General features: G+C 41.8%; 2 protein-coding genes across 3 annotated transcripts in view; both read right to left on the bottom strand.

The window, feature by feature from the left end:
- oxsr1b (oxidative stress responsive kinase 1b) overlaps positions 1 to 5766 on the bottom strand; it is a 39146-nt gene extending 33380 nt beyond the window's left edge. The window contains exon 1 of one of the 2 annotated variants that reach the window (XM_083530181.1): positions 5018 to 5766. In XM_083530181.1, the coding sequence (XP_083386307.1) occupies positions 5018 to 5087 (70 nt within the window). In that variant the 5' untranslated portion in view covers positions 5088 to 5766. The remainder of the gene's footprint in view (positions 1 to 5017) is intronic. The other variant, XM_083530180.1, reaches the window with a different exon arrangement.
- A 7464-nt stretch (positions 5767 to 13230) lies between these two features.
- The window catches only part of myd88 (MYD88 innate immune signal transduction adaptor), a 9717-nt gene continuing 3472 nt past the window's right edge, over positions 13231 to 19475 (bottom strand). Inside the window, exons 2-5 of the mRNA XM_083530203.1 lie at positions 17139 to 17240; positions 16656 to 16836; positions 14997 to 15088; positions 13231 to 14397 (exon numbers count right to left, since the gene is read on the bottom strand). Coding sequence (XP_083386329.1) covers positions 14243 to 14397; positions 14997 to 15088; positions 16656 to 16836; positions 17139 to 17240 — 530 coding nt within the window. The 3' untranslated portion in view covers positions 13231 to 14242. The remainder of the gene's footprint in view (positions 14398 to 14996; positions 15089 to 16655; positions 16837 to 17138; positions 17241 to 19475) is intronic.

The following is a 19475-nucleotide window of genomic DNA, read 5'->3' as shown; positions in this document are numbered from 1 at the left end:
GTTACAGCATAAGAATAGGGTTTTTTTTCTTCGGTTTCGGATTCGTCGGATGACGTTACTTGGTTACCGTGTGGAGAAGAACGGAAACGACAACAAAGTTGATTCGTCTTTAGGTTTTCGTCTTTAGGTTTGGAAACCAGGTGCTGAAGTTTCTATTCGCAGTCGATCACAACGCGTTTTTTTACGACATTTGGTAGACGCCTTTATCCGGGGTGACTTACAACAGAGGGCTTAAGGGCCTTGTTTAAGAGCCCATCGGCGGCAGACTTGGTGGTGCTTGGATTTGAACTTTTCAATCCAGAGTTAACCAGTAGCTACTGTGGGACCTCCGTAAGAAAATACATTTCTATGTTTATCTGTATTTTAATGCCGTGCCAGCATTAATGGGGTCACGGCAGGCGAGGTGGGACGTTAACGGCTAAAAGAGGTTTACAGCGTTTCAAATAATAGCAGTAGATATTAGTTTTAATTCTCTAGTAAGAATTCCATTTTTTTTTTGCTTTGTTATTTGCAGACACTTCGGAAAACTCCCACATACATGCTTTCTGCGCTTCCTGCAGTCCGTTAATACATGTTTGATTGTCATGTTTGCTTCTCAGGGGTCACACCTCGCCGAGCTGTTACTGTGTATACATCAACTTTGAAATTATGGGATGTTCAGGCTTTGAGTGCTTAGAAGGGAAGATTTGGAACTTTGGCTCACAATAAAACACAAATCCTGAAGAATTAGTTTAGATGACTATAAGAACAAGGACGATGATCATCTCACCATTAAAAGTGCAAAATAAACTACGCCTCAGACGTGTCTATCAGTGTGTCTCTCTCTGTAAGTGTGTGTGAGTGCGAGTGTGTTTCTGGCCCTGCTGTGTGAAGTCCACGTGGCCGGAGAAGGACAATGCTACCTCAGAGCAGAGGAGCTCAATGACCTCGTTCATGCGCGCTCTGAGCTCTCGTTGCTCCAGATATCAGGCTGCCTCTGTTACGTCGCCTCTGTGGGCCTCACACACTCCTCACGTCGTTCTTGACCTCGGTGAGACATGCCGCGTCCAGATCCTAATCTCACATATCCCACGGCCCCACCCTCCGCAATCCTCTACTCGGATTGGTCAGGTGGTCAGGGTGGAGGTCAGAACAGCTCAAACAGGGGTTCCGGGTGTAGCTACGGAAGTCTTAAGAGGCCAGGAATTATATCTTGTTCTTTCTTGTTTTGTCGTGATCACGAATTAATTATCTGGTGATCCTGACATAAACATTGTTTCCTTTGTGAGCAGTACTACTTTTTTCCTGTGTAGAAAAAAAACGTTTGTTATTTCCAGATCACGAGAAAATTAAGTCGCGTTAACGAGGAAGCAATGTTTAGGTCGAGATCATGAGGAAATCCAGTCTTGATCGTGAGGAAAACAAGAACGAAAAAAATATTCGAATGCAGGGTTTCTGAGGACTTCCGAAGGGGTTTCGGCTAAAGCTCCGATCGCACGGTTATGACACGCCCAGCCTACGGCGATGTCGTTTCTATGGTAACAACTAAAAGAGTTGTCAGCGTTCGTTCTCGTAAGAAAAAAACTGAATATAATAAACTTTCTGTGAGGAAAGTTAGCAGTTATTATTTCGCACTGTTCGGAAGGAGTCTCCAGTGCGAGAGTCGCAAAGTACACTTACGGCCGAGTACACTTACGGCCGAGTACACTTACGGCCGAGTACACTTACGGCCGAGTACACTTACGGCCGAGTACACTTACGGCCGAGTACACTTACGGCCGAGTACACTTACGGCCGAGTACACTTACGGCCGAGTACACTTGGTCTTTAATGTGACTCAGAAGAACGAGCCGTCTGAAAGAGTGAATTAAGCAGGTCATGTCATGGTTCCTCTGGTCCGTATTAAACATCTGGCCAGAGGCCTTTGGAAAGCTTGTCTAATGTATCAGTGTGTCTGTGATTAACTCCAGGCTGCTGCTGCAGTCATAATAATGAGACCTGTTGGGGATTTCCTCAGGGTTTTGGGACGACCTCGGCCTGGCTGAACTTCTCGTCGATGCGATGCGATGAACGATTAATCGTCCCGCCTGTAATAATTGTGGGTTCCTCTTTTTTTTCTTGGAGGGAAACCAACTAATTTGTCCACATCCGTTTTTTGTGTCTGATATAGAACCTTTATAACCTGCTTTCTGACTTGACTTCTGATAGTTTGGCTTCTGGATATTAGAGCTGCAAATTTGCTCTCAACTCATCACTTCCAAAAGTGTCTCAGCTGCTGTTCACCACATGAAGTTAACCATTAGGTAGGAATTAGGATCGCTAATAACTGGTGGTGCATCGGATCACAAAACTCTCTTTGCATTTATTAAATGAACAGTTACGGCAAGGAACTGCTCCCATACGTGCGATTTGAATGACGCAGGAGGTTTTTCAAGATTTTGTTGATGTTGGCCGAACCCTGAATCGTGATCCATACGAATCATCTGCAATCCGCTACGCCCCTATTAATAATAATCTTCCTTCCATCCCTCCATCCCAAACCCAAGCCACACATGCTTCTGACATACCAGTGATCAATGATTAAAAAATAAATAATGAGAGAGAGAGAGAGAGAGAGAGAGAGAGAGAGAGAGAGAGAGAGAGAGAGAGAGAGCACGAGAGAGAGAGAGAAAGAAGCCCAGAAAATAGAGGGATAAAGAAATAAAAGTGAAGAATAAAAAAAAGAAAAGAAAAAAACAGTAGAAATTCTGCTATATAGGATCAGATGAGGTCCGTTTTAAAAGAAAGAAAGAAAGAAAGAAAGAAAGAAAGAAAGAAAGAAAGAAAGAAAGAAAGAAAGAAAGAAAGAAAGAAAAGCCTAGAAAATAGAGTGGTGAAGAAAGAAAAGAAGAAAAAAAGGGTAGAAATCCTGCTATATGGGATCAGAAGAGGTCTGTTTTGAGCCTGGATCTTCTCGAGGGATCTTCTACACGCTGCTACAGGAAACTCACATGGACTGATTTCTGTCTCCTAAATGTGAAATCAGTGGATGAAACGTGGTGAAGCAGCTTTGGGACGTTTCCACTGTCTGTAGTGAACTGAACCGAACATTTCTATTCAAATTTCAGATCGGCAGCAGATCGTAATCAGTTCGTAACAAACACACACACACACACACACACACACACACACACACACACACACACACACACACACTACAAATATGTCACGTGGTCACAACATGTCACGTACACCGAGCCACGCCCCCCCCTCCTACCTCCTCCTCAGACCATTATCAGTTGCTGATAGTTTGAGGACCCATAGAAAGAACAACTACACACAACCCAAAACCTCACAACGATATTATAGTGGTGCGGAACACAAAAAAAACATCCAGTGAGAAGCATCTCATTGCAAACCCGTCACAAGGAAAACTCCGATGCTCATTAGGAAAGAGAAGAGAATCTCGTTATTCCGCTCACACACACACACACACACACACACACACACACACACACAGAGAAGAGACGTCCTCAAACCGTATGGATCCTATAGATAACCTCATTATCAGGATTCTGTTCATTTACTCACACACACACATACACACTTGTGCTTTTTGACACCCATCCTTGAAGATCCAAGATCTTCTCTGGCAGTTCTGTAAATCCCAAACACGACCTAGCATACTTTTTATCCGTTTACGGTTCCATAGTGCGACAGCTACGAATCCAGCTGTTTCCTGGATAATCCCAAAACAGCTGGAAACTATCCCCAACTAGCAGTACTGCACCAGGTGGGGCACGACCCTGCTCCTGAATGTTCCCTATATATCACTCCACCACTCCCTCTGCTCTGTCTGTCGCTCCCTAGTGCATTATGGGGATTCTGTACACTAGTGATGAGTCGTTTATATACGATTCGTCGTTTTCGAACGAGTCTTTAACGTGACTCAGAAGAACGATGCGAATACGTCTATACGTTTTAGGATCTGAAAAAAGGAAAAGAGAGAAAGAAAGATCACGTGACTCCCATAAACGCTATGCAGTTTATACACAGGAAACAGAATTGAGCTCATCATCTTACGAGTCTTCTGATCCGAGTCTTTCGTTCTTTTGTCACTTGACTCCCATAGATACTCTGCAGTTATATATAAATATATAAATTATTGGAACTAGTCAAAGTATGTGTATGTACACGTGTTGGATGGTCTGCTTATTTAAAGAAAAGCCATATTTTATTTAATTTCTGAAAGGAAACGAAGGAATTAAATGACAAAAGATTCGTTCACTGAGATAAACGAGATTCAAAAGAACCGACTCTCTTAAATGATTCGATCTTCACATCACTACTGTACACTGGTATACAGTGAAGCCCTGTATGTGTATTAAGCGTCCAAAAATTCTGACCCAAATTAGAAAACTAGTGCACTATGAAGTAAGCAGAAAGCAGGCTGGGCCATGGAGATTGTGGGTTACCTTTAAACACGTGACCTCAGGTGTGTTTTTGAAAGCATGACAGGCGTAAGGGCCTCGACTTGGAGATCTTGGACTGTCAGATCTTGAAGGAATGGAAGTGCCTATGACACACACCTGCTCCGAGTCTGATCATTGTTTGCTAATCAAACACACCCCAATCTATACACAGCTACCAAGTTCAAAGAGAACCAAACACACACACACACACACACACACTTTTACACCTTCATAAGTGACGTTACAAAAGAAATAAATTGTTACTACAACAAAAAAAAAGGCCCCTAAACCGTTGCTTAGCTTCCTAGCTAGCAAGCGAACCGGACACAACCGAAGCCGAATCCTAAACCGCGGTTCACTTCCTCTATACGTGCACAAAGGGAGCGAAGTAAAAGCTCCAGGCCACACGTAGCACACTATATGTGACATTAGCGAGGGATTTGGAATTCGGCCCATGCCAAATGCCTCGACTCTAAAATTCCCAGCCGCTGTAGAGTACGCGGTTCTCGGCAGCAGTGTGAGACCGAGACCGTGAGTGGATGTCCGAGCCTCATGGCAGGAAAGTTTGCGAGTTCCTGTGCACTTACCGATTACCTCCTGAAGCTCGTAGTCATCCTTGTTAATGGACCAGGTCTGGGAGCTCAGGTCCTCCGACATGGCTTCAGGTGTTGCGTATTAGAGCCGTCTGAAATAAACACTGTCTAGATCCGGGCTCTCCACCAGTATCAGGGTTGTTCTTATATATTGTCACTCCAGGTCTAAATAGCTAACGCGCGCCGTCCAGCGATGTTTCTTTACTCACGCAGCGGCGCCCACTCATGCACAGCGCCCGCTATCATTCCCTTATATTTTGGCACTCAGCGCCGCGGCGGCCGCCGCCTTTCACATTCCTGCGGAACCCGAGACGGACGCGGCGGGCGGCCATGTTGGGTGCTGACGATACCTACGTGGCCCCGCCGGTCGGCCATGTTTGGTGCGTACAGCCAAAGCAGACGCGGATGGCGGCCATGTTTAGCTCGTACGGCGTGGACGGGCGCATTCGGCGGCCATGTTGGGTGTGGGAGGGCGAGCGGTTTTTGAGATTAATAGATAGTTGAATCAGTCAGTCTGGCGGACATATCGGAAGGAAATTCGTGGAAGGCCGTGGAGCGAGATGTGAAACTGCACGATATTTTATCAGGAATGCGTAAAGGTTACAAAGCAATACAGCAGGAACTCGTACGACTGCAACAGCCATCATGGCGGAAATCAAGTTCCAGTGGAGAAGACGATAACTAGAGGGGGCGCATGCGCACATTGTGTACAATTTACATCATTACTTTAAGGCTATTCTGTCTGTCTTATCAATCCATTAATATTTCTATCTATCTATCTATCTATCTATCTATCTATCTATCTATCTATCTATCTATCTATCTATCTATCATAGATAGATAGAGATGTTTAACCTCTTTTTTAACTTTTCTTTTAATCTTTTCAGTCTTCTGAAAGTAAAACGTAAACACAAATAAATGTCCCTGTAATCATGAATATTATTTATTTTGTATTTTTCTATATTATTTATTTATTTATTTATTTAGTCCCAGACATAGTGCACTCTTAGTGCCGGTCCCAAGCCCGGGTAAATGGGGAGGGTTGCGTTAGGAAGGGCATCCAGTGTAAAACATGTGCCAAATCAAATATGCGGATCACAAATGAGAATTTCATACCGGATCGGTCGAGGCCCGGGTTAACAACGACCGCCACAGGTATCGTTAGCCGACAGGGTACCGGTGGAAATTGGGCTACTGTTGGCCGAAGGAGGAGAAGGAGAGGAGGAAGACCGCTACAGAGACAGCAGGAAAAGGAGCAGTGTAGGAGAGTAGAGGTTCGGGTTGGTACTTTAAATGTTGGTACTATGACGGGTAAAGGGAGAGAGATAGCTGATATGATGGAGAGGAGAAAGGTAGATATGTTGTGTGTTCAGGAGACCAAGTGGAAAGGGAGTAAGGCCAGGAACATTGGAGGTGGATTTAAACTGTTTTATCATGGTGTGGATAGAAAGAGAAATGGTGTAGGGGTGATTCTGAAGGAAGAGTACAGTAAGAGTGTAGTGGAGGTGAAGAGAGATTCTGATAGGGTGATGATCGTGAAGGTGAAAGTTGAAGGGATGATGATAAATGTCATCAGTGCCTATGCTCCACAAGTTGGCTGTGAGATGGAGGAGAAGGAAAAATTCTGGAGTGAATTAGATGAAGTGGTAGATGGTGTACCTAGGAAAGAACGATTGGTGATTGGGGCAGACTTTAATGGGCATGTAGGTGAAGGGAACAGAGTTGATAAGGAGGTGATGGGTAGGTATGGTTTTAAGGAGAGGAATGTGGAAGGGCAATGGTGGTAGATTTTGCTAAAAGGATGGAAATGGCAGTGGTGAACACTTATTTTAAGAAGAAGGATCATAGGGTGACGTATAAGAGTGGAGGAAGGTGCACACAGGTGGACTATGTGCTATGCAGGAGAAGCAACCTGAAGGAGATTGGAGACTGTAAGGTGTTGGCAGGGGACAGTGTTGCTAGACAGCATCGGATGGTGGTCTGTAGGATGGTTTTGGAGGCGAAGAAGAAGAGGAGGAGAGTGAGGACTGAAAAAAGAATAAGATGGTGGAAACTGAAGGAGGAAGAGTGTAGTGTAAGGTTTAGGGAAGAGGTCAGACAGAGGCTTGGTAGTGTTGAAGAGGTGCTGGATGATTGGGCAACTACTGCAGGAGTGATGAGAGAGGCAGCTAGAAAAGTACTTGGTGTGACATCTGGAAATAGAAAGCAAGACAAGGAGACGTGGTGGTGGAATGAGGAAGTGCAGAAGAGCATAAGGAGAAAGAGGTTGGCAAAACAGAAGTGGGATAGACAGAGTGATGAGAAAAGTAGGCAGGAGTACAAGGAGATGCGGCAGCAGGTAAAGAGGGATGTGGCAAAAGCCAAGGATAAGGCATATGAGAAGCTGTATGAGAGGTTGGACACTAAGGAAGGAGAAAAGGATTTATACCGATTGGCCAGGCAGAGGGACCGAGCTGGGAAGGATGTACTACAAGTTAGAGCAATAAAGGATGGAAAGGGAAATGTGTTGACTATTGAGGAGAGTGTGTTGAGAAGGTGGAGGGAGTATTTTGAGCAGCTGATGAATGAGGAAAATCAGAGAGAGAGAAGGTTGGATGATGTGGAGTTGGTGAAGCAGGATGTAGATAGGATTAGTAAGGAGGAAGTGAGAGCAGTGATCAAGAGGATGAAGAGTGGAAAGTCGGTTGGACCAGATGACATACCGGTAGAAGCGTGGAGATGTTTAGGAGAGATGGCAGTGGAGTTTTTGACCAGGTTGTTTAACAGGATTTTGGAAGGTGAGAAGATGCCTGAGGAATGGAGAAGAAGTGTGCTGGTACCGATCTTTAAGCATAAAGGAGATGTGCAGTCTTGCAATAACTACAGGGGAATTAAGTTGATCAGTCACACCATGAAGTTATGGGAAAAAGTAGTGGAAGCCAGGCTGAGAGAAGAGGTGACCATCTGTGAGCAACAGTATGGTTTCATGTCGAGGAAGAGCACCACAGATGCCTTATTTGCTTTGAGGATGTTGATGGAGAAGTATAGAGAAGGACAGAAGGAATTGCAGGGTGAAGGTTGGACTGCATCAAGGATCGGCCCTGAGCCCTTTCCTGTTTGCAGTGGTGATGGACAGGTTGACGGAGTCAGACAGGAGTCTCCCTGGACTATGATGTTTGCGGATGATATTGTGATTTGTTGTGAGAGTAGGGAGCAGGTTGAGAAGAGCCTGGAGAGGTGGAGATATGCGTTGGAGGGAAGTGGAATGAAAGTCAGTAGGAGTAAGACAGAATACATGTGTGTGAATGAGAGGGAGGGCAGTGGAGGGGTGCGGTTGCAGGGAGAAGAGCTGGAAAAGGTGGAGGAGTTCAGGTACCTGGGGTCAACAGTGCAAAGTAATGGAGAGTGTGTTAGAGAAGTGGAGAAAAGAGTGCAGGCAGGGTGGAGTGGGTGGAGAAGAGTGACAGGAGTGATTTGTGATAGTAGGGTATCTGCAAGAATGAAAGGGAAAGTTTATAGGACTGTGGTGAGACCTGCGATGTTGTATGGATTAGAGACAGTGGCATTGAGTAAAAGACAGGAGGTGGAGCTGGAGGTAGCAGAGCTGAAGATGTTGAGGTTTTCGTTGGGAGTGACGACGATGGACAATATTAGAAATAAGTTTATTAGAGGAACAGCACATGTAGGATGTTTTGGTGACAAGGTGAGGGAGGCGAGATTGAGATGGTTTGGACATGTGCAGAGGAGGGAAATGAATTATATTGGTAGAAGAATGCTGAGGATGGAGCCACAAGGTAGGAGGAAAAGAGGAAGGCCAAGGAGGAGGTTCATGGATGTGGTGAGGGAAGACATGCAGGTAGTTGGTGTGAAAGAGGCAGATGTAGAGGACAGGGTGGTATGGAGACGGATGATCCGCTGTGGCGAACCCTAATGGGAGCAGCCGAAAGAAGAAGAAGAAGATTTAGTCCCAGACATGTTGCCTGTTACGTCACTAAGGTGTCACGTGTACCTTACATACGTAACATTTCATCCTTCATACACTGATGTGTTTAATGTGGAAACGTTTTAATGAATTTTATAAATCTGCTGACCTGCAGAAACGATCCTAAAACGTGGCCAACGTTTCTAGATGTACTGAAAAACACATGAACCCAAGCGAACCAGGAATAAGATGAGAGTAAAGAACTGACCCCTGGTTCTGGGGCAGGCCTGGGATATAAACTTATAACCTTATGGTTTATAGACAGAATTTCCTGCTGGTGAAAATTTCCTGCTGGTGTTTGGGATTGAACCATTTACCGCCATCTTGTGGCATAAATACCGAGTCAGCTCTAAATCGCTCACACACACACACACACACACACACACACACACACACAGAGTCAGTGTAATACTTAGCAATACTTAGGGAGTAGTGAATATAAATGATGCACAGTATTTAGTGTATGTGTGTGTGTGTGTGCACGCATTTAAGTGATACATGGAGAAATGCAACCTCTCAGGTGGTGTTAGAAAAAATTATTTACAACAGTAAATCAACAGGCAATCACATCTGAAAATTCACAACCTGCCTTGGTTAATATCGGTGTACTGCAAGTTTTTCCCCCCTTTGTTTGTAATAAAATACACGTGTGCACGTGTGCTAGAGGAACTAGATGTATCTCGAGGCCTCTGTGTGCAGGCCAGCTGTTTTGCATAGGCAACTGTTAGTGGTTTTCCAGCACGTTTGTTCCCAGCAGGGCTCGAAACCTCGTTCTGCCCCTTTCACTTCATTCAACTTGCAAATGAGATCCATGACTTCCCTCTGCTTTTCTTCATCCCGAACGCACTTTTAACAATGGACATTGTCCCAAATCAGCTTAACAGATATAAAGAGGTTATAAATTATACATTTATATATTAGTGACTATATGTTTTTCAAATTATGGTCACACTGGCAGGGACAAACTCCCTGAGATGGCCTCCCAAGAAACCTTAAGAGGAACCAGACTTAAAAAAAAAAAACAGTAACCCATCCTCAAAACCCCAATGTTGATATATTACAGTTTCATCATTGGTGGGGTGCACTGGTCAGTGATGGCGCTTAAATCCAGAACTTTTCATAGTGATTGCGATCCTGAGGCATTTTAGCGGAGATTAATTCCAGCCCAAAATCCCCCCCTCGAAGCTCTTGAATTGTTCAGTGGTGGATGTGGAACCATTTTCAGCTGTACAGAGTGTCTCCAGTGGAAGAGAACTTCAACCAGAAGTAGGGCGTCAGGGTGGATCAGGTGGATGGATAATATCTGTGGTCACGTACCTGTGATTAAATCAACTTAAAGAGAGAAAGAGAGTAGAGGAGCGAAGTTAAGAGGTCATTTATCGTATCCAATCATGATGGGAAGATCGGATCATTTTAGTGACTCGGATCTTTGAATCCTGTTCATCAAAATGAATGATTCGAATCTATTCATTTAATAAATTTTTTAAAATTAAATTATTCCTTTGATCAAAAATCTAATAAAATTTTCTTTTTTTAATAAACAGATCCCCAACGTGTGTACGTGCCCCGACTTTGACTAAAGTTCCAATAATAAAATCACGACAATGCAGCTAATCTTAATCTGTTAATCTGCCACTGTTGGGCTCTTAAGCACGGTGCTTAACTCCTAAAGTGTTGTACCATCCTGGACTCCTGCATCCCAATAAACTGAGATGAGTGTAGAAATGAATTTTAATGTGTGTAATGTATATAAGGCAAAAAAAAAAAACCCAAAAAAACATACTTCTTCCTCAAAACTCTTCCTTCCACCTCTACAAACCATTCCTGAATGTTAACAACAATCTAAAGATAGATTGGGTCTAAAACTATTTCCAGAACCCATTTTTTTTTTTATCTCGTGGTTTGCAGTGCGTTCAAGAAACTAGAGCACGTGGGGGTAAAAGATCCAATACACATCTGAGAACTTTAGGAAAGGCTTGAAAGGGGCGAGAGAATGTTGTAGACTGTATAAGCCTGGATTCAGAAATAGAAAGGAAAACAAAGAATATTTAAAAAAAAAAAAAAAGAGAGAGAGAAAAAAGAAAGAAATGGAATGAAAGGTTCCAATCAGGGGCAGTTTTATCTTTTCGTTCTTATCTGAACACAGACTATTTTCCATGTTGAGAAGTCAAGAAAAGGTGTGCGTGTGATTCCAGTGTAAACGTGTATAAACACCTTTTTTTTTTTTTTTTTTTAAATGAGGGTGTGTGTGTGTGTGTGTGTGTGTGAAGGGGGTAATTTTGCTCCTGGTACCACCATGGAGCACAGGAGCAGCTTGATTTCCTTCTCACACGTCTTCATTTACCCCGACACACACTATCGAAGGAAAGCCTGAGAAGGACAATGATGTTTTGCCATAAACACGTTATCGTCTCATCTGATACCGTCAGCAAATATTACACGCAGGGTTTCATAAAAAAAAAAAAAAGAAAAAAATCCTCCATACAGGACAAACTGTGAGCAATAAAATAATAACCTCTGGGAAAAAATCTTTTAAAACGCTTTTATTCCGAATCTGATATATGCAAAATAGTTAAAAAATTATAAAAAATTTATTGTAATCATTTCAAAGTCTGTGCACTGAGTTTATTCACATTTTACTAATCAAATAACCAAATCTCTTCAATACCAATACACCCCATGTCGTTTCATTAAGAAAAGATCTGCTAAATTACAATACAAAAAAATAGTTTTGTGTGTAAAAAAAAAAAAAAAAAAAAAAAAACAGGATATAAAAGTAGCTTTGCGCAGAGAGAGCGCAGAGAGAGCGCAGAGGGAGCGCAGAGAGAGCGCAGAGAGAGCGCAGAGGGAGCCCAGAGAGAGCGCAGAGAGAGCGCAGAGAGAGCGCAGAGAGAGCGCAGAGAGAGCGCAGAGGGAGCCCAGAGAGAGCGCAGAGAGAGCGCAGAGGGAGCGCAGAGGGAGCGCAGAGGGAGCGCAGAGAGAGCGCACAGAGAGAGAGCCCAGAGAGAGAGCGCAGAGAGAGCGCAGAGGGAGCGCAGAGAGCGCACAGAGAGAGCACAGAGAGAGCCCAGAGAGAGCGCAGAGAGAGCGCACAGAGAGCACGCTGCTAATCATCTACAGGTTCCAAAACACGTGCTAAAATAACAGTATGTATTTACACGGTACTGTGTATCTTAAAACTGAAGGTCAGTAGATGCTGCATTTATTGGGAGTTTATTTTTTTTTTGCTGAAAAAGAAAAAAAAAAAAACCCTTTCCTGTTATTATTTAATACCTGATTCCGTTTCCTGCCATTTGGGTTTGTGCAAAATCAATCAGTAGCTTCATCCAAACTTCTGGTTTCACTCTGAGAAGTTCATGGAGATCACTACAGCGGTGGACAGTAAAAATGCGATTCGTCTCTGTACTTCACTGAAGTGTTTCCTTTTGGGGAGAATTTTACTTTAACTTTACTACATTTCATTAATTTTTCCTGCTTTTAACACGTTGAGGACAAACTGTTCACTTGCTGCTTTCAATTTCTCGCCCACTAACAGGTAACGAGACGATCAGTGTTTAACGTGTTGCTTTTGAAGTTCCGCAAATCAGACATTTAAATAATCATCATCAAAGGGATTTTTCTTTGTTGGTTTCCTTTTGATTTTCTTTTTTAGTGCATCCATGAAGAAACTGGAAAAGGCCTTGTTTTCCTGTAGGTTTATTCTGGAGTATTAGAAGAACAGTTTTAAAATAGTACTTTTTTCAGATTCTCTCTCTAAACTGAAAATTAAATGTAAAAAAAAAAAAAAACTTGAAATGAGCGATTTTCAGTAATAATCTGTGCCTGGAATGAATCGAGTGCAGGTGATGTACAAGTGTATAAGTGATGTTTTTGAAAGACTAATTCAGTTCACTAGGGATGATTTAAGATCCTGTGCGAAATGTTATTTACATCTATAGCATTTATCCAGTGTGATCTTTATTTGTAGAGGAGCCCAGAAGCTGCATCTCGCTGGTGCTGGAATTTTAACTTTCCAATCAGAAATTCATCATACTTACCGCTGAGCTTCTGCTTTTCCGTATCGTTCTAACGACATGCAGCAGCGGAAAAAAATAAAGGTTTGAGACCTTTTTTTCAAATGAGGGACGGGTATTTTTTTAAATAAAAAATTCGCCTCCAAATAAAAAAAAAATATATATATATATATATATATATATATATATAAACTTTTTTGGAAAGAAAAAATACCATAAAACTATTATCAGTGTTAATAAAGTAATTAAAGTATAATTATTAATACAATATTTAAAAACTTTAAAAATATAACCTCATAAAATAGTAAATTTTGCACAAAGCCACCGACAAGCTATTAATATAAATTCTGCATTGCACTCAATGAAAAAATAAGAAAGACGTCCAAAAGTATGTGCACCCCCGTCACACACTGAAGAGCTCGGTGTGGTAATGCCATGAAATTTTTATAAAATGTGTTTGTTTTGTGCCCTTAATAAGCACACACACTTCAACATCTCATCATCTTCAAGAAAAGTAGTGGCTGCTACAGAAAATATAAATATGACTATTAAATGGCCGCGGTTTGGGGACGAGATGTCCACCAGGCTCGTGGTTGTGATGACGGGGAGTTTGCATACTGTTGGCCATACGCACACACTCTGTGTATGGTGTTTAATGCTCCAAATACTCTGTATTCAGGTTTAAAGTGGGCGTGGCTTAGGATTTCTCCTCCCCCTTATCCTGCTCTTGTAATAATTTTTTTTATGCATTATACACTGATAGCCAAAAGTATTAGGACACCTGCCTTTTTTTAGCCATATGTGGCTCTTTTGTCTGGAGGCACATCATTGTGGAGGAGCATGAAATTTTTCCGTTACTTAAACTGAAAGAGACGAACGTGTTCCAGCATGACGATGCTCCTTGTGTACGAAACATGGGTTGGAGTGGGAGATCTCCTGACATAAAGCTCCAACGATGTTGAACATCAGAGATACACAGAATCTTCCCAGAAGAGTGAAGGTGATTATATGAGCAAATGGGGACTCGGTGTAAAACGTTAAAAAAAAAAGCACACATGAATCTAATGGTCAGGTGTCCACAAACTTTTGGCCATACAGTGAGTTAAGTTGAGAATAAAAACTGTTAACTTTGAATTTGAAAGTCAGTTCGGCAGCTAGAAAAACGCGAATAGAACCGAAACTGGAAATTTCCCGGACGTGAAGCGGTGCGTCTAAACAGTAGCGGCGGTTGTGGATGTCCGGCGCTCAGGGCAGGGACAGAGCTTTGGCCAGTCGAATCCAGAACCAGGACTGCGTGCAGGGTCTGGTGTAGTCACACACTGTCAGGAAGCGCAGAATGCTGGGAAAAGGCCTCTTCATGGACTTGTAGACCACGGGAATGAGACGCTTGGTCCGAGCTCCTGTGATGTGGGGGAAAGATATGTAAGGGTCAAAATTCTGCAGCACAGCAGCTACAGTGTGGTTCTACTGAGTGCAAAATTCTAATTCTTCAGCTTCTTCCCCAAACAATTCCAACAAAGTTGGAGACACAGAATTGTATAAGACGTCACTTGAACTAGGAGACTCCAAATCTGTTTTACTGCCAGCTCCATGAAGATATGATTTACATGCGTTGGAGTGGAAGATCTCCTGCTATAGAACCCTATTGAACATGATGAATGTGACCACTGAGTGAACCCCAGGCGTCCTCGCCTCACCTACATCTCTTTACCAACAGCTGATCCACAAAATCCAATGGAACATCTAACCAGAAGAGTGGAGGTTATTATAAGAGCGAATTGGGACTAAATGTGGAATTACGCAAAAAAAAAAAAAAAAAAAAACACACACACACACACACACACACACACACACACGACCAGGTGTCTGCAAACTTTTGGCACTATAGTGTACATCATATGAGTATGGTGCAGAAATTGTGCAGTGTATGCAGATAAACTGTCGCTGTAGCGTGTGTGTGTCTTTGTTTCATTCAAAGTGATGATATTTCCATCCAGACCTGGGCAAAGGCTGAGGGCGAATTTAGTCTGGAAGTCACAAGCATCGCTGTCCAAGTAATCATCAGATATGACCACCACCATCCGCTTACACCTGGGGAAAAAGAAAATATCCGGATTTCTCCACATCTCGTATTTCATCTCATCTCATCTCATTCAATATACTACATGGCATCACTAAAGAAGAAAAAACACAAATATACAATTATTTGTATACACACGCACACACACACACACACACACACACACCCAAACACACACACATACACACACTACATACATCCTGCCTAATATTTAACATTTACTTGTTTATCAGCCTTTACACATTTTTTCACTGTAATAGTCTTTATATTTATTTACTGTAAATATATTTACATATTTATCTGCACTTGTCAATTGCTACAATTTGCACTTCTGGTAGATACTAAACTGCATTTTGTTGCTGTGTCTCTGTACTATGCAATGACAAAGTTGTATGTATGTGTATATGTGTATTATACGTGTATTGGGACACCTGCCCTTTCCTGCTATAGATATTTAGATGCGCTGTAGTAAAACTTTGCATTCACTTGAACTCCTTGAAGATCTGGTTTACATGCTTTGGAGAGGAAGATCTTGAGTGGCCTGCTATAGAGCTCTGATCTCATCCCTACTGAACACCTTTGGGATGCATGTGAACACTGACTGCACCCCAGGTCTCCTCACTCTACATCAGTACCTGCCTTTCATAAAAGTCTTGTGGCTGATGAACACAAATATCCATAAGCACACTCCAAAATCTGGTGGAACATCTTCTCAGAAGAGTGGAGGGAATTATAAGAGCAAACTGGGACTAAATGTGGAATGCGATGTATAAAAATCACATACCGACCAGGTGACCCAATACTTTTGTCAATATAGTGTGTGTTTATATATAATTAATTGTAACAAAACTAATTTTATTGACACGCGATTTTTGCAGCAAGCATTTCTGTTTGGCCATTTTTAAATATGAATAAATATAAAAAGAGGCAAAATTTAAACCTTCAATGCAACACACACGTATCTTTTTTTTACTCAGATATATAAAAAAAAAAGAAATAAACTCTACAGAAAAAAGAATTTGTAATCACTAAACATTTGTTCTGCGCCAAGTCTCAAATCGAGCACCAAAATCCACCATGGTGCACACATCCGGCAATTAAAACCGTCCGTGTGGAAACAAGTTCCCTTTACGTCATTTAAAATATCATAATTACCTTAAAACATTTACAAGAATCTTCTGTCCTCATGCTCCATGTTTAACGTAAGGTGCATTTAGAACAGATAAAAATGTGGTAACTTATTATTACTCATTAACAGATAACTCCTGACTATCATGCAATTAATCACGATTAAATATTTTCATCGATATTTCTAATCAATATATAATATATACACAAGTATATCAATTATTTTTTGTGATATATTGTGTGTTTATTTACCTATTTTATTTTTCTCATTATTATTTTTCTTATAAATTTATATTATTATTCCTATTTTTTTTTTTTAAAGTGTTATTTTAATTTAAATTTTTTTTATTTTATGCTTGGAAAGCGCTTTGAGATGCCCCTTTTAAAAGCGCTGTATAAAATACTGATTATTATTATATTATTATTAAAAGCTTGGAGATGAAGCCTTGCCTTTTCTCGATAAGCTCGCTGGTGATTGTCCACACACACGTCCCGGGCAGGACGTCGCGGTCAAACACGCACAGCTTCAGGTTGTACTGGGTCTGTTCCAGCTGTCGAATCATCTCATGGACAAACTGGATGTCGTTCTGGCAGTAGCAAATGAAAGCGTTGAACATCTCCGGTATGTGACCTAAACACAAGATCACTCGTTTTTCTCTCGTTTCTATCGCAATTTCTGAATGACCACTTTTCCACTGATATCTAATCCTACCAACTTTCTATCCAGATTCAGGATGTGCATCTCCATAACTGAAGCCGATGCTATTCGCATCTCGATGCTTAGCAAACGAGACGTTACATTAAAGCTACAGATGAAGCAGATGCGATTTGATAATAAATCTGATGCTGAAACAATAAAAACGATGCACCTGGTGCAGCTGATGAACTAAACCTAGCTGTGAAACAAAACGAGACAGAGCTGAAATCACACACCGTCGTTCACAGTGAGCCCTCGATCCAGCTGCCGGCTGTCCACCTCGGGAACCTGAACGGGAAGCTCCTTTTGCCTCTCTAAATATTTCCTGCAGTCGTCATCTGCACACACAACGAAAGACAGCGTTATAAACAGTGTTAAAATGCAAATTAGCGCTCGAGAACATGGCAGCCGTGGCAGGATCGTGAACATGTACGGGTGCTGTCCTTCTGCGTTATAAACGTTAATAGGATATATTAATACAAATGCGTCTCAACTCAATCTGAGAGGTTCACAGCAATTATTGATCAGACAGTTGAAGCAGAACGGGCAGAAAAGAGACAAACGTCTCCCAGCCTCGTTTTTATCCTAGATTCCGGTTCTTAGCTGAAAGGAGTAGAACCTGATGTATTTTATAGCTTATCTGCTTTAAGCTCTAATGCATTGGGCTGTGAGATGCCTTTCTGCTCACCGTTCTTTGTACAGAGTGCTCGACTTACCAATGTCTGAGTGTCTTTTACACAGTAAAAAACACTCACAGACTGTACACAGACTGCTGTGCTTGTATGGAGGTGGTAGCTCTGTGGCAAAGACTTCTGATCAGGTGGTCATGAGTTTGAATCCCAGCATCACCACTGCCAATGCTGTGCCCCTGAGCAAGACATGCAGACAGAGACAGATTGATAGAAAGACAGAGAGAGAGAGAGAAACAGCTATTCAGACAGAGACAGACAGATATGCAGACAGACAGACAGATTGATAAAAAAAAATGTAAAAAAAAGACAGACAGACAGACATGCAGACACAGACAGACAGCCATGCAGACAGACAGATTAATAGAGAGACAGACAGACAGATATGCAGACAGAGACAGAGTCAGACAGATTAACAGAGAGACAGACAGATATGCAGACAGAGACAGACAGACAGACAGACAGAGAAAGAAAGATTAATAGAGAGACAGATAGACAGACAGACAGACAGACAGACAGACAGACAGACAGACAGATATGCAGGCAGAGACAGACTGAATGATAGAAAGACCGACAGACAGAAAGACCGACAGTCAGACAGATATTCAGGCAAGATAGAAAGATAGACAGACAGACTTTTATCACCACTGGCCAGAACAGGTACACAACAGCAAAATGCAGTTTCACATCTATAAGCAGTGCAAATAGCAGCATTGTGCAAACTGTCAAGTGCAGATAAATATGCAAATATATGCGCAGTGAACTCATTAATAGAATACCGGCAGTGAAAATGTGCAGCTGTTGAATAAGTGCAGTAAAATATATATGTATATAAAAAGATCTAGGAGTAAAATGTGCAGGATGTGTCAAAGCCACAACACGTATTGAAAAATATAAGATATGAAAGTGTACAATATATAAAAGATGTACAAGTTCAATATACAGAAAATAATATCAAATATGCTGTGAATTTATAGTTATATACAGTTAGACAGCGACGGTCCGGGGTGTTTCCAGGCCGTGAAAAAGCCTTTTGAGACATCGGTGTGGTGTAGAGTTCGGTAAGGTGACACTACCACTGATGTGTGTGTTTGATTTTTGCTGTTTTATGTCATTAAACCACAAGGCTGATTTTAGTTCAATGGTCATCAGTTTCCATACAGTACAAACTTGCTGAATCAGCTAAAAATAAGTCATTCACATAATAATAACAACAACAATAAAAGAAGAAGCAGCAGAAAAAGAAGGCGGCAGATAATAATAACTCAATGTGCTTCCCTAAATAAACAATACGCACGTCCACATAGCGCACGATTACACCCACAATAATCACATTTACACAACTGAATCTGTTTAGAGGTTTGCACTCAACTCTTAATACTGTGGATCATTTTTTCATCTGATTGTTTGTTAGGATATAATTATGAGCCCCTGCCCAAGAAGAACTGTCCAGGAACCTGCACATTCATTTGCTTTTCCAGCGTCTTCCTTTTATTGTCTTTACAACTGTTTAATGCTTTTATTATTGGATGAAGGAATGGATGGAAGGATAAATGGATGGAGGGAAGAACGGAGGGAGGAAGGGATGGATAGATGAATGGATAAATGAATTAAGAGTTATTTGGAAGGATAAATGGGTGATAAATTGCTAGAGGGAGACCGGGATAGATGGGTGGAAGGGGGAATCGATTAATAGATATACGCATTATAATATATATATATACACACAGTGAGGAAAATAAGTATTTGAACACCCTGCTATTTTGCAAGTTCTCCCACATTTAGAAATCATGGAGGGGTCTGAAATTGTCATCGTAGGTTCATGTCCACTGTGAGAGACATAATCTAAAAAGAAATCCAGAAATCACAATGTATGATTTTTAA

The sequence above is a fragment of the Silurus aristotelis genome, assembly GCF_946808225.1.
Source record: "Silurus aristotelis genome assembly, chromosome: 25".
Taxonomy (NCBI): domain Eukaryota; kingdom Metazoa; phylum Chordata; class Actinopteri; order Siluriformes; family Siluridae; genus Silurus; species Silurus aristotelis.
The sequence above is the reverse complement of the archived record's forward strand: the minus strand, read 5'-3'. Positions and strand labels throughout refer to the sequence as shown.